This window comes from Vipera ursinii, assembly GCF_947247035.1.
Source record: "Vipera ursinii genome assembly, chromosome: 1".
Lineage (NCBI taxonomy): Eukaryota > Metazoa > Chordata > Lepidosauria > Squamata > Viperidae > Vipera > Vipera ursinii.
The window spans coordinates 192,951,488-192,965,834 of NC_139512.1; the positions used below are offsets into that span (position 1 = coordinate 192,951,488).

Here is a 14,347-nt window from a genome sequence, read left to right on the forward strand (position 1 = left end):
TGGAAAATGAATGATTTATAGAACAATAAAAACAGGCATGGTGTATTAATTGAAGGAATTCTTTATAGCCAGTGAAAACATTCCAGATCTGTAGGCCTTTTGTTTTTGTTTCAATAGTTACTGCTTGACTTTTTCCCCTAGTATCAAATAGGATATTTTGGACCCAAATTTAGCTTGCAATCAATGTTAAAACTCTCTTTAGCAGAACTTTGCTGAATGAGGATTTGCATGGAGACAATACAGTAACACAGAGGCTTAAATCATCCTCTGTGTCAGAACAGTGATGAATTTGAGGAGAACGGAGTTTGGTTTTATTTATTTACTTAAATTTAGACACCACCCAAACCCAAATTAACTCTGGACAGCTCACAATATATGGTTTTTTCAGAAGTTGGAAGCAGACATATTTTTAGCTCACCCAGTAATAGTATTTTGATACATCAACATTAAACATTTTTGGCATCAGCGATTGTACTTTGTGGAATACATCAGGACCTATAGGACATGAATGGAGAAAGTGGAGAATAAGATCAAAGGTATTAAATACTGGGGGAAAGTGAGTGGTAAAGCAGAAAAGCAACACCACAGCAGCAGAGACAGACATTGCAAGTTTAGGAATAATGGAGACGATAAGGTGAAGAATGAGTTCAAGGCATACTGGATGTAATCAAGGGAAGTATCAGTGTTAAATTCCCGCCACTCCAAAATTAATGCAGTACTGTCATTTGATTGAAAGATGGTGGCAGAATTATGAAGCAGATTCTGAGGATGGTATTTTAGAATTGTAGTCCTCTTCTTTGAATATTATGATAAATTCTAGTACCTCAAAAAGTAATTAAAACACTTTTCTTAGAGGTGGGCATTTGGTTCCAAAGCAAGAAAGGTATTTCATCATAGGCTTGCTAGTTTTACCTGTTGGTAGTGCCCTTAAGAAGTTATGCTATTTTGTATTCAGACTAGTTATTCTGTAAGAATAATCCAGAAACATTGAAAGAAATACCACAATTATCATTATGCATGCTTCCAATTTGGATAAGGCAGCTTTAAAGATAGAAAGATTTTGCCTGTGATAAATCAGAACAAAAGAGAAAAAGAGAAAAAGTGAAAGCAGAGCATTTATAAAGCAACCAAGGAGTGAGCAAGCTTGCCAAGTAGTTCTGCTTTCTTTTTGTAATTTTTCATTAATTATTTGATGCTCTGTAAATACACTGGCAAGTTGAATGTTTTTAGCAATTGCTAGGAAAACCACTTTAAAACCAGCTATTATTACAGATATTACAGTGCATTTATTATCATTCTATTGCTTGTTGATTTAATTAGTTGAAACGATGCTCTAGAGAGGAACATCTGAGCTTCCAAAAGTCCTTTTCAAAATGAAGGAGGTGGGAGTGTCTGTCCCATTGCTTCCATTTCTCACACCTTCCAGCCCATCTGCCTTGAAAGCAAACGGGCTGGATGACTTTTATTTGTGGCTTTTGTAAATCAAGCTTCTCCCTTTCTGTTCTTTCCAAATGCCACCCATTTATTCCTTGATGTCTTAACCTAGGGCCTCTTGTTGCCTAAGAAATTGGTTAAAGCTGTTAATGTGCTTTAATCTTGCAGGTCATAGAGCCACAATATTAGAAATTGGGATTGCTTCTTTAGGCACTTCTGAAGTTTGTCAGCTCAGTTCTCGGCTGATGGTTTCTGGATAATTTAGTGTCTAGATTTCCAATCTATTTTGGGTTTTGCTTTTTTTTCCCCCTTCACTTTTTGTTCTACCCTGGTAGATAGAAAGAGGTACTAATGTGTTTAGTTCTTACTATCTTTGCTTTCTAGGAACAGAGTCATAAGAGTGTGTGAAACTGTCGTTTTTCCCTATTCCCACTTTCTCTTTTTCCAAGCAGATATATCATGCTGCTCAAAAACAGGGCTTACAGTTAGCAGCCATCTCTTTGGTTTGTTCCCAATGGTAATCTATTAGAAAAATGCTACTGTGACAGTCTTATTTGCTATCAGAACAAATGATTGATGATTGCATAATTAATAAAAAAACTGCTTTATTCCTTCCTGTTTGATTACATTACTTTTTCTGGTGTTTCTATTATGAATTTAAGACAAAGGTTTTAAAAATAATGCCTGAAGGCACCAGTGTCCCTCCAGATCTCTTCCTTGGACCTACCAGGTTTCCAATCCATCTGACATGTGGTTAGAGATGTACCAAGCATTTCACATGAGAATATATAATTTTGTAGGGTTTTCCTCTGGAATAGGCCAATATGTGCGTCTCTTGGGTTGCTTGGAACAAGAACGTTGTGTTCCTAAATGAATATGTTCTGGGGCTGCAGTGTATCCAGAATCCCATGTGTTGAGAACTGAACAGAAGGGTTTAACACATTGAACTACATCATATTCTGGATCATCTTCCACAAAAGTATGAAATAGCTCTGAAATGCATAGAGTGGCCTATTACAAAGGGAAAAAAACACATAACATTATAAAGTCTTCTTTGGAAACATTTAATAAATAACTACTTTTGAAATATTTAAATTAAAAGAAATGGAAAAGTAACATGCTGCAAAACAAAGCAGCAGAATCTAGAAGTATCTTTGCAAAATCCAATTTGGGTTGGTCACCAGGATTAGGGGTTCCGGATGACCCTCCAGATTGGATCTTGCAACATTATCCTGGGATACATATATTTGCCTTCATTCATGAGAAGCATCTCTGCTTCCAAGAATGCCATTAAGTTTTTCCAAGAGACCCAGGTTGGTGTAATGGTGAAACATCAAGATGCTGGCCTAGAAACTAGGAGCCTGGGAGTTCTAGACTTCCATTAGACATGAAACTCTGCTGGCTAGGTTTGGGCCACTCATTCTCTCTGCCTAACCCATTTCACAGGGTTATTGTTGTGGGGAAACTGGAAGGTAGGAGTATAAAGTATGTTAGTCCCCTTGAGTTATCTATAAAAATGTGGACTAAAATAATAATAATAATAATGGAGAAGAACGCAAATATGATAGGAGCTGGAGTCTATTGCTTTCTTCTGAAATAGGTATATCTGTCTAGCAAAAGGGGAAGTAATTAAAATTCTGCAGAATGGGTTGAGAGCTCTAGGGGAGGTGGCAGAACTTTAATAAATGTTTTGCAAGTGACATTATCCTCATTGCATCTATTTTGTGAATGGGAAAGCCTTTCCAGAGTGGCTGTTTGTGAAGATACTCTTAAAATGGTCTCATAATTCCAAATTTGCCCAAAGCTTTGGACACCTTTCATCTAAACTTTTAAAGCAGCGTATGTAGTTTCATAAAGAAAAAAGAGTATAGGGAAAAAAGGAGAATAGTAATTATTTTAACCCCTTCCCATCTTTGGAGGTATCCTGTACCCTTTGCAGATACTCCTTCCCACCCCATTGTTTATATGAGTGATTAATATTGTAAAATAGCTTGGGAAGTTGTTACTATAATCTAAAGCTAAGTTTTAAAATACGGTACAGATGGTTCTCAACGTATGACCACAATTGAGCCCAAAATTTCCATTGCTAAACAAGACAGTTGTTAAGTGAGTTGCTCCCATTTTGCAGCTTTTTTTGCCACAATTGTTAAGCGAATCACTTCAGTTGTTAAGTGAATCATGAGGTTATTAAGCAAATCTGGCTTCCCTCATTGACTTTGCTTGTCAGAAGCCAGATGGGAAGGTTACCAATGGAGATCACGTGATCCCAGGGGAGTGCAACGTCATAAATATATACTAATTGCCACATGATCATGGGGATGCTGCAGTGATCCTAAGTAACAATCGTGTCACTTCAAACAGTCACTAAACGAATGTTTGTAAGTTAAGGACTACCTGTACAGCGAGCCTTCCCCAAGAGGGATTCACCTTTCTCATTTCTTTTAATCAAATTGACTTTACTTTTAAACCATTCAATAATAGGAATTATCTGGGCTCTCAAAAAAAAGAAAAGCTAGACTCCTCATCTACAGCTGATTTTCCTTTGCAGAAGACTCTTTAGCTTTTGATACATGAGTTGCCAGCCACTTGGATATCAGCAGGAATATTATCTGAATTAAACCACAGTTGGTTCTAAGGGCAACAGCCAGTTCCATATTTTCTCCTCCTCCTCCTCCTCCTCCTCCTCCTCCTCCTCCTCCTCCTCCTCCTCCTCCTTTAGCTTGGTCAACATACTGGACTCTCATTCTGGATGAAACCCTTGGGATTCCCAGAATTGCCTTGATCCCTTGCCACAGTAATGGCAAAAATAGGGCAGCCAGTGTGAGAGCCAACATGAGCAGCCCAGCCTACTGCTGGAGACCACAAGTTCTTCTCTCGCCTGAGCTTGTGGGGCTCTGCCTCTGAGGGAAAGGAAGAATTTTAAGAACCAGTTCATAAAAACCAATCCAAACCAGCTAGATAGATTATCTGGATTGCTGATGATTACTTTAGCACGCGCCACAAGAATTTGTGTAAGGGTCATTACAGCAAAGATGGCTACCGACTTATGTGTCTTCCTCTGATTTTCTTCCTCTCTCCAGGAAGGATACTTATCGAACCCCAAAAGTCTGTGGGAAAGCTACCCTCATGTTCATCTCCCGTAAGTATTTCACGCTTTGGTACTTTTTATTTCTACCCTCCAAGGGTGCCACAGCATAACCATTGTACAACTGAACAAAACCACTTCCTTCTTCTTGGTTATCTGAGGTCAACAGTGAGGTAATGGTGGCAAAAACAGGGCATTCAGAGCTTTAGAGTTCTAAAGCAATCTCATAGCTCCCTCCTGTGAACAATCTCAAGATTGCAAGCAAAAACCTAGCTTTTTCAAGGGGAACAAAGACACCCCCAGCTCCAAGAGATGCAGAGTCTAGCTGGCAGTGAGGAGGGACTTCATGTTTCTGAGAGGAACAGGAGTTGTATTGGGTAGAAGGATGACACAAGGCAATTACAGACACTTGACATATCTGGGTAAGACTGGAGTTATCTCTTTCTTTCTCTCTCAAGTTTGAGAGGAGATACTGGTTTTACTTTTATTTTAGTTTTTTTACAAAAGGCAAGGAGAGCAACCTTGGCTTAAATGGAGAAGTGGGGTGACTCTACCCATGCATGCCTTTCTCCATTTAAATTGAGCTCTCAATAACTCCACAAGGAACATGCAGCGAGGAAAGAAAAGGGTGGTACTCTTGATGTTGATCTAAAAATGATAGTAATATAACTCTTATACATATGAAGAAGCAAGCAGTTTCTTAATATGCATTGTAATATCATTTCTTTGCCCTCCAAGCTTTATGTCAACTCCAAGGGGGAAGTGTTCCAAATAAGAATTTTATTTTACAGCACAGGCAAAGAACTTTACAGGTGTTGACTTCCAGTTGTAATCCTCCCTTGTTTGGTTATTACTCTGGTAATTTTTTCTGATGACTGTTTTACCAGAAACCAAGGGCCATGTTGGACATTACATATTTCCAAATCTAATTACTCTGTGTGAAAAGAAGAGAGAAATGTATACTTCCCTGTGTGTTGCCTAGTTCAGAAATCAATCTCTGTGGTTTCACAGACTTCTTTGACCATGTACCTTTCAGCAAATCCTAAAATTCCCAGTGAGCCAAGTTGCTCTCAAATCATATCTGAAGCTCTTGGTACAAACATTTCTCCTTATACTTCAATGACTTTTAAACGTTTTTAAAAGGTGTTTAACCTTTCTTTTGTGGGCGGAGGCAGCAGCAAAATAAGTCGCTAGTATTTAAAGTCTTTAAGTTTGCTTGGTATTCCACAGATAGGTAGAAAGATTTTAATTTGTCCAGAAGATTCTCAGAACAGTAAATAGAAGTAAGATCTTCCTAGTTTGAGGACTCTTAGCTAGCACTTGTCTTCTGGTTCATAGATATCTTTCATTATTCCCACTGCTAAATATTATTAATCTGGTTGGTTGCCACCAGATTCTACATTATATCCTTTGGATGCAGTGTGTAATTTGAGACAGTGACTATATGTAGCCCTGGGTTCCTAAAGTTTCTGTCCTATAAGGAATTAAACAATTGCATTGAATTAAAATTGGACTGCCACTAACGTTGTGATTCCTGTTTATGATGTCCAGTAAAAGCTCATGCCCATTACATAGGTACTGACCTGTTCAAGCATGAAACTTGCATTTCTTCCTGAGAAAACATAGTAATATAACATGGATATGTGCTTCTCTGTCCGTGGAATCAAAATAAAGTGGGGCATTGCATACAATTAGCAAAATTAGTTTGTTTCCCTTGTGTTTCCATATCATAGAAAGAAGTTATAGTGCAAATACCACCACTGGTGCTTGGTAATTTAATTATTTGGGAGTAGAGTAGATATTACCAACCGCTGTGGGATGCTACATATTGATGGCTAGTTGTTATATTCCAGAGTGAATTTGGAAGAGTTGTTTCCCAAAACAACTTCACACCAAGCTGCTTCCTAAAGGGAGGTGCGTAACATAGTAGGAAGAATAGAAGAACTACGTAACTGTTTGCTCAGTGCTATTATTTGTTACATTCTAGGTTCCAGGTTAAGTTTTTCTACCTTTGTCAGCTGTCCTATTGGCTGCACACGTTGCCTGAATTATATTTCCAGAAGGTGCGGAAGGTGAGTGCCGACTCAATGAGCTTTCTCTTCACTTTTGCTTTAATGCACATTTCAGAGGCTGAAATAATTACCCTCAAATTCACCCTTACAAAACTGTCCTTTCCCCTGATAAGACCACTTCTCCCCCTACAACAGAGACCCCCTGGTATTAGTCTGTTAGCAAGTTGGTTAAATAAATGCATAATCTGCCAGTGTGGCAGAAGATACCAGGAGCTGGCTTGCCTGCTCCCGTAGCTCAGATGGAAACCAAACTGCCTGACAGAATCATTCCCGGCCACCTGGCTGTAATGTTATCATGATAACTCACAGGATCCAGCTGAGCAGAAGATTTTGCAAATGGATTCGTTTAAAGCTTATGAATAAGCCTGATTCTAATCCCCAGTTGCTTTGGGAACAACCTAAGATAATGCAGATATAAACAACTGGTTTCCCTGTATTTTTAAAATTAACACTGACTTCCTTACTCCCTAGGAAGAAATTCCACGTCAGTTGCAATACATCACCCTTTATCTAGTGCATATATCAGGAGCATATCTCTTAAAGTAAGTGTTAATGAGCACTTTATTTAATATACCAGGTTAACTGGGAGTTCTGTGAGTTCCAGTCCTGATTTAGGCACAAAAGCTGTCTGAGTGACTTTGGACCAATCTCATTTAAAAAATATATATATATATAAGTATTTTTGGAAACAAATGCCATAGGCTTTGGTCCATATTGCACATATCATGTTATTTTAATTTAGAAGTTGCCGGTGTTTGATAAAACACACCAGGATTCATTGATGGACGTTGTAAGGGAAGGGTGAGATATGATTTATTAATACTTCTGCCCATCATCAGTACCCAGTTTTGCTCACTCACAGAGTTTTCGTGGAGAAAGTTCAACGAGCATAAAACATTCTTCCTCCTTGTCTCTAGCCTCACCCGCCTGGGACTAATCTTGTTGCTGCTGCAGTATGTTGCTGAATTCCTCTTCCACATGGCTCGTCTTTTTTATTTCACAGATGAAAACAATGAAAAGTTGTAAGTGCTCTTGGATGAACTTTAGATAATGAGGCCAAATCTTCTAAAGTTCACCAGTAAACCTTTTTGTAATCCTGAATTGTCCTTTCTAATGTGGCATATCATGTTTCACTGCTAAAATAAAGCTACTGCTCACATAACTTGAATGTGATGGCTTACTAGCTTGGGAGTAAAATTCCTTTTTCTATTAAGTAGGAAAAATCTTAGATTCCCAGTTCCAACCTATGAAAATAAAGTATTATATGGACAAATTAATTTGCCTCAAACATTCAATACTTGATGCAAACCTGTTTATCAAAAACGAGATGATTGATCTCAGCTTTCAACATTACTGGAAAAATATGCATTCTTAATGATTGATACAGTATATCAGATCTCTTGATGCAGAATTCGGGATACTTTGACAATATGCCAGAGAACAGTGCGTAATGACAGTGGCTATAAAGTGAAATGTGACACATTTTAATGCAAGAATCATTTTGTTTTTAATTTCATAAGGTTTAATGCATGGGCAGTAGTTTTTGTCATCTCACGGCTTTTCACCCTCACCCTTTCTGTGCTGGTCATTGGCTTTGGGTTGGCTCGAGTGGAGAACCAGGCATTTAACCCCGAAAAAGGAAACTTCAACACTTTGCTTTTCAGGTAAGTTTTTTTTTTAAATGAGTTGTGTTTCTGGATGCTGAAGAAAGATGGCTTGGGGGCTTGATGATTGGAAAAAATAGGGATTGTCATTTCATCTCTCTGTTCATTTAGAATTCACATTTCTTACTCATGATAAATAAATTGGGGGGAAAGTAGCAGCATTATTGCTTCTTCTTCTGTACATATTTAGTTTAAAAAAAAGCCCTTGCCTTGATGGCTTTAATTTTGTTAACTAGTACAGTGACACCATTGTTAGTAGGAATTGGCCTTTGTTAAAAAGTCTACTCTTTCTTCACTACTTTTTTAAATCTGATGGAACAAAGCAATCCTGGCTAGGGGAAATTGCTTCGTGGCATTAATTTTGATATAATGCTTAACTAGGATTAATATTAATAGGAAAGCATGTAAGGAACTCATTCTAGAAAGTGGTGGGCATGAACTCTCCCATAGCCCACCCCAATCTTCTGTGACTGACTAATCATAAAGTAATCATAAAAATCAAATGGCACTATTTTCTTCCATTCCTGATTTTTTATTGTATACAAAAGATGGGTGTGAAGAGTGTGTTTAAAGCTGTGATATAATAATGTAGTAAGGTAATATAATAATGATATTATTATAGAACTCATATTCTAAGTCAATGAAGACAATAATTTTAAAGTCATAACCTTGTTAGTGTCTTGCGCAATGAAGCAGCTGAATAAAGACAGCTATCATATTTTAAAAGATTTTGTGCATAGTTGCAGAGCGAAACAAAAATCCTACCTACCAATATAAAAGTAGACTGCAGAGGACCCGGCTTCTTGGGATTTGCCAACCTCAGTTTCTCTCATCTTAAGTCATTCCAAAAAGAAAAGCATTTCCAGGACAGTTAAATTGCTGTAACTTATGGGAGTGGTCTTGACTTTTGCAGCAAAGCTTTACCATCCCTCCTAGTGACCATGCTTATTTCCCTGAGGAAGTTGTAATGCTAAATAGGATAGCTTGCTCCTGCCTTTAACCGCAGAGGAACAGCCATCTCTTCCCTGTTTCCCAGTGAACGGAGGACTATTCAAGTGATCATTGAGGAAGAGCGACCAGGGTGCCTCTTGGCTCACCCGTGAAGCAGCTGTGACTGCATGCAGGTGATGATTGTCACCCTAGAACAGGCCAGATCCAAAGGTGCTTATTCCAAATATGTTTACTTTGCCTCCTCCTAGGATGGGCGTGTTGCTTCTGGTGTGTTTCTCACAGGCCTGGATGATGTGGCGCTTCATTCATTTCCAGTTGCGACGCTGGCGTGAATACTGGAATGAGCAGAACACTAGAAAAAGGGTTCCAGCCACTGTCCACTTCAAACAGCAAGTAAAGACAATGAAAAGGGAATCTGGTGAGCATCCAGCCTGATTGACCATGACCTAAAGCTGCAGAATGCCTCTTATTAATCAGTTCAATTGCTAAATATTGGTGGACTAAAACAACTAAGTGGGAAGTAGATTTTTAATTAAATGCTTTCATAAAAGTATTTATTAAGAATGAAAAAAATGACAAGAACAGAGTTTCCTACATACAAAAAAATATCAAAGATTTTGGAGCAGGAGAGAGGGAAAGTCTCCTTTAAGCAACGGACCTTCTGTGACTTGCACTCAGTCACCCAACACCACAGTGTGTGCGTTTCATTCAAAATATTATTTCCATGAATATGCAGCATAGATTACTTTTATTATACATATAAAAGGCAGCGATGGAACAATACAATGCATATCAATATGCAAAGATTTTATTGAATAAAAATATGCAAATAAGGGACTTACTCTGGCTCCAGCTTTTTGGTTCAGCCATGGCATCAATGCCCTTGCTGTGCTAGAAATACTTACGTGATGCTGCTTCTTTCTATTTTACTGCCTTGTGGGTTATGCAAGGGAAGCCTTCTTCACTGTGATTTCACTCAGTAGCTCTGCTAGTTAAAGAGTCTAGGGAATTCGGTCCTACTCATTTGGGGAGCGTGAGGTTGAGGAAATCTGCAGTGGGCAGTGAGGTGACATGACATTTTTGAAGAAGACTGTGTGTGTCTCCGTGACCTAACTGGAAGCCTCTTATCAGCTACCACTGTCTCACTTTCAAGAAACGTAATAGAGAAACCAATCTGTTAAAGCAAATTTCTCATTGTTATTCCCCTTCCCCACTCCCCATTACAGGTTACCATGAAAATGGAGTAGTAAAGGCAGAAAACGGTACCTCACCACGGAACAAGAAACTCAAGTCTCCGTAGAGCCAAAGCACAGCCTACATGGGATGTTCGAGGAGGAGACAGAGGTGCAAGAGTGAGGACTCTGGAAATAAGAACCTTCCTCTCTTTTGTCCTCACAATGCTCCACCTCAAGTGATGCGCCCACAGAGTGAACCGAGCTCGCTTGCTCTCTCTCTCCTCCCCATCCCTATGTCTTTCTCTCTGTGTCTCTCTTTGCAATAACCAAAAGGCCTTCATCCTTGACACCAAAAGCTTTTCCTTTTCCTTTTGTGTATTGTGCAATTCAAAAAAAACCTTTTTTTGGTTGTTTTCAAGCCCCCAGAAATGTTTTTTTTGTTTTTTTTTATAACCCTGTTCCCAACATAATATTTTTTTTCTCCTTCACTTCCTTACATCTGTTTTTTGGCTTGGAGAGATTGCAGCTTCAGCCCATGATGGAATTTGGTTCTGAGAGTAGATTTGGGGAACTGTAAGTTCTTGTTTCACTAGAAAATGCACTCTTGCAAGGACAGGTTTTGTGGGGGGAAGCAGTTTCAGTCCTGTTCAAAGAGCATCCTCTGATTCTGTAATTGTGTTAGATATTCAGTAAAGCTTTTTAAAATGGTTAGGATTTGTCAAGTTTTCAAAACAGGATGGAAAGATACAGATGGCTACTTTTATCAGTTGGTGATTTATCATGCACAATTTTCAAAGTTAAAGTTTCATTTGTAGCTTTAGCTACATTCTGAAGACTGGAACAGATAGGGTCCTCTTTCTTATCTTTCCCTTCTGGTCCTAAAACAGAATTAATGTTTTCTTAGAAACAATTGAATTTTCCTAAAGCAGGAGAATGTACTTGTCTTATCAGTTTAGTATGTGTGAAGTATGATTTCCATCTTCATTGGCCTAGGACAAGGGTAGGAAACCTTGGCTCTTTTATGACTCGTGGACTTCAATTCCCAGAATTCCTGAGCCAGCATGCTGACTCAGGAATTCTGGGAGTTGAAGTCCATGAGTCATAAAAGAGCCGAGGTTGCCTACCCCTGGCCTAGGATGTCTCAGCCTATAGTGTCTTGAGGGAAGGAAGAAGCTTCTCCATGCATTTAAACAGGAGCTCAGGGCATTTGTACTAGTGAAGAAGAGAAGACTGTGACTTATTCATAAGAGGATAATATCTTTTATGTTGAACATTTTATCTGTTGACCTTCTTAAGAAAGTGCTAGTACAGTCTTGTTGCTTGAGTCATTCACGTTTAACTCCATCCAATCATAGGATAGTAATATTTTGTCTATGAAATGTACTCCTATGCATATTTTCTCAGAAGTAAATTCCAGCAAATTCAGAGAGGCTTATTCCATTGCATTGTGGTATAGAATTGCGACCTGTCCCTTGGTTTTCCCAAGCACCTCTTTTTCTAAGTTGCATCTAATAGGTTTCTGAATTCATGCCTGCCCTAGTGTTCTTATTTGTAAAATTATAGAGATTGTTTTTATTCAGATTGAAGGCAATTTAGTTCCTAGTAGTTGCTTAGTAGATTCAATTATGAAAGATAGGGGAGGAGAGAGAAGGACTAATGTCTCAAAAGGGGAGAGCCACAGTGTGTAAAGTTGGTGGATGTTATTAAAAGTGAAATCTACCTCGGAAGCCACCCATTCCTACATTTCTTTTAGCTAAGTTGATTTGGCACCTACAAAAAAATTGAGGTTCACACAAAATTTTTAGAGTTACTTTGTACATCTGTAATGTTCTTTGTTTTCATGAAAATTGTGTGTTCTCCTTTGTGCGTGCTTAAGCTCATCTTATCCAGCAGGGTTGCTTCATGACTATGTCTTGTTTTAAGCCCTATGTAACTGGATCATCTTATGATGTTGTTCTCCTTTTCAAATAATACAAAGAAGAAACTTTTGATTTCTGTTCTCTTTTGCCATAATTTGGAATAGAACTATCTATTTCATTAATAGATTGGATGAAATCAATAGAATGCATAGTTAGTAGTTGGGTGTCGCAGGATTTGACTCAACTACTCCTTTTTGTGAATGCTTTTATTGTATCTAAAGCAGGTCTGCATAAGTTAAGACCTGCCAAACCAAATACATTAGCCATGATTTTCATCCTGCCAGAGCATCTCTGGTTTGCATTTAGATCAACTGTTAAAAGGATTGCTGCAGTCTTAGCAGATAGCAGTGCATGATTAATGAGTAGTGATAAGTTTCATGAGTCATGGATATAGCTTACCTGTAAAGTTTTGGGGGAGCTTAAGAAGTAAACAAGACTCTATAATCTGCTTACAATATTTGTATCTCTGAAGAATCATATGTCTCTTTTTATCCTTCTCTTGCAATGGACTTTAATGCTGCTTGGCACTACTTGAGACTGTACAGAGAGCTATTATTTTTCTTACCACCAAAATCTTGAAATGTTCAGATCAGAGCCCTTCTGAGCTGAAATCAACTATACCTTATTGTGCCTGTCACTCCTTAGCTCTTATTGAATTCTAAATATACCTCATCCGTATCATTTTTATACAGGAGTGAAGGACTAAACTGGGTTAGTGTTGGTGCTAAATAGGTCAGATGGGTGGGCCAACTTACATGCATATGTGAATGCAATAGCAATATTGCTTGAGCCCAATAGAAAGCCCACCACTATTGCAAAGCAGGTATGTATGGCTTCTTACCACCAGAAGAATCACTCTTGGCCCTGTGTGGCATGTTGACGATCACCTTGTAATAGTGGGTGCAATAAAATTGCCTTGATTTAAATTGTTTTGAGTCTCTGGAAGACATAATAATGAATTCAATTCATTTCCCCAAAGCTACTGAAATGCAAAAAATAAAAATAAAAATCTAGCTAAATATTTTACTTACATCTTTTTGGGAGTGCTTTGGGGGCCACAAAATATATGTGCAATTTGTAGGCTTTCTTTTACGCTAATTCTTTACATCAGTGTTCCAAATTGGAATTCTTTATGCTTTTGGTTAATTCTGATCTATCTCATCATATGGAGCTTTTCTGACTTTGCACCAAGCTCAGTCAAAAGACTTAGGTTTTCCAAAGAGCTAGTTCTGAAAAGCTGCAGAAAAGCCTCCAAACAGGCCTTACCCTGACCCAGTTGGCCCAACTCCTTTCATCCAGCACCAGGTTTTCAATTGTAGTACAATTTTGTGCAAGTGCCTTACATTATCACATAGCCTTTCCAATCTTTTTATCTTTCATATTGGTTTTTCTTTGTATATGTATTGTTGTAGTTCACTTATACTGTATGTACTAGTTTAGCTATTCAACAAGGGGGCAGCTTTTGCTGAATGCTTTGCTTCAATTTCTATGCCTTTTTGACTATAAGTAGTTGCCTGATGAGTGTAATTGTTGGAACTATTCTAGATGCAAGAATCTCTTTTGTAATACGGAACAAACCATAATATCACAAACATTTCCATAGCAGGCTCAATGCTCTTGGTTTTAATTTTGGATGTGTCATTGTAGTTCTAAAACTTCTTGAACAACTGCTTTTGAGCATCTTTCATAGCATATGTTGCTAGAATTAGAAGTTATGCTTAGTTTTGTAATTATTTAGGAACAGAGCCTTTAAAAAAACACTAAGCTGCAATTCTAAGCAGAAGTTACACATGCATAAGACATCACCAATTTGTGCCACTTTTTATGGAGAATTGCCTTCTACTTTTGGGTGCTTTCATTCTCAAAATAAAAGATGTTGCTGTTACAATAAGAGTAAAAATAACTTAGGGGGAGTTACCTTTCCTCTCCAGCACTAATGGTCTGCTTTAGATTGCTGTCTCAGAAGATGTTGTGTGTGGATGTAAAGTGACAACCCACCAACACAAATGGGATTTTAACCTAAGGGTGCCTTTGTATGAGTAAACAA

General features: G+C 38.2%; 1 protein-coding gene and 1 long non-coding RNA gene across 2 annotated transcripts in view; both read left to right on the forward strand.

Annotated features, from left to right (window-relative positions):
* TRAM2 (translocation associated membrane protein 2) overlaps positions 1-11,512 on the forward strand; it is a 41,081-nt gene extending 29,569 nt beyond the window's left edge. The window contains exons 5-11 of the mRNA XM_083352672.1: positions 4,515-4,573; positions 6,507-6,591; positions 7,063-7,133; positions 7,509-7,613; positions 8,112-8,255; positions 9,455-9,624; positions 10,433-11,512. Coding sequence (XP_083208798.1) covers positions 4,515-4,573; positions 6,507-6,591; positions 7,063-7,133; positions 7,509-7,613; positions 8,112-8,255; positions 9,455-9,624; positions 10,433-10,506 — 708 coding nt within the window. The 3' untranslated portion in view covers positions 10,507-11,512. The remainder of the gene's footprint in view (positions 1-4,514; positions 4,574-6,506; positions 6,592-7,062; positions 7,134-7,508; positions 7,614-8,111; positions 8,256-9,454; positions 9,625-10,432) is intronic.
* The window catches only part of LOC310632646, a 1,302,393-nt gene that overhangs the window by 786,307 nt on the left and 501,739 nt on the right, over positions 1-14,347 (forward strand). The window lies entirely within an intron of this gene.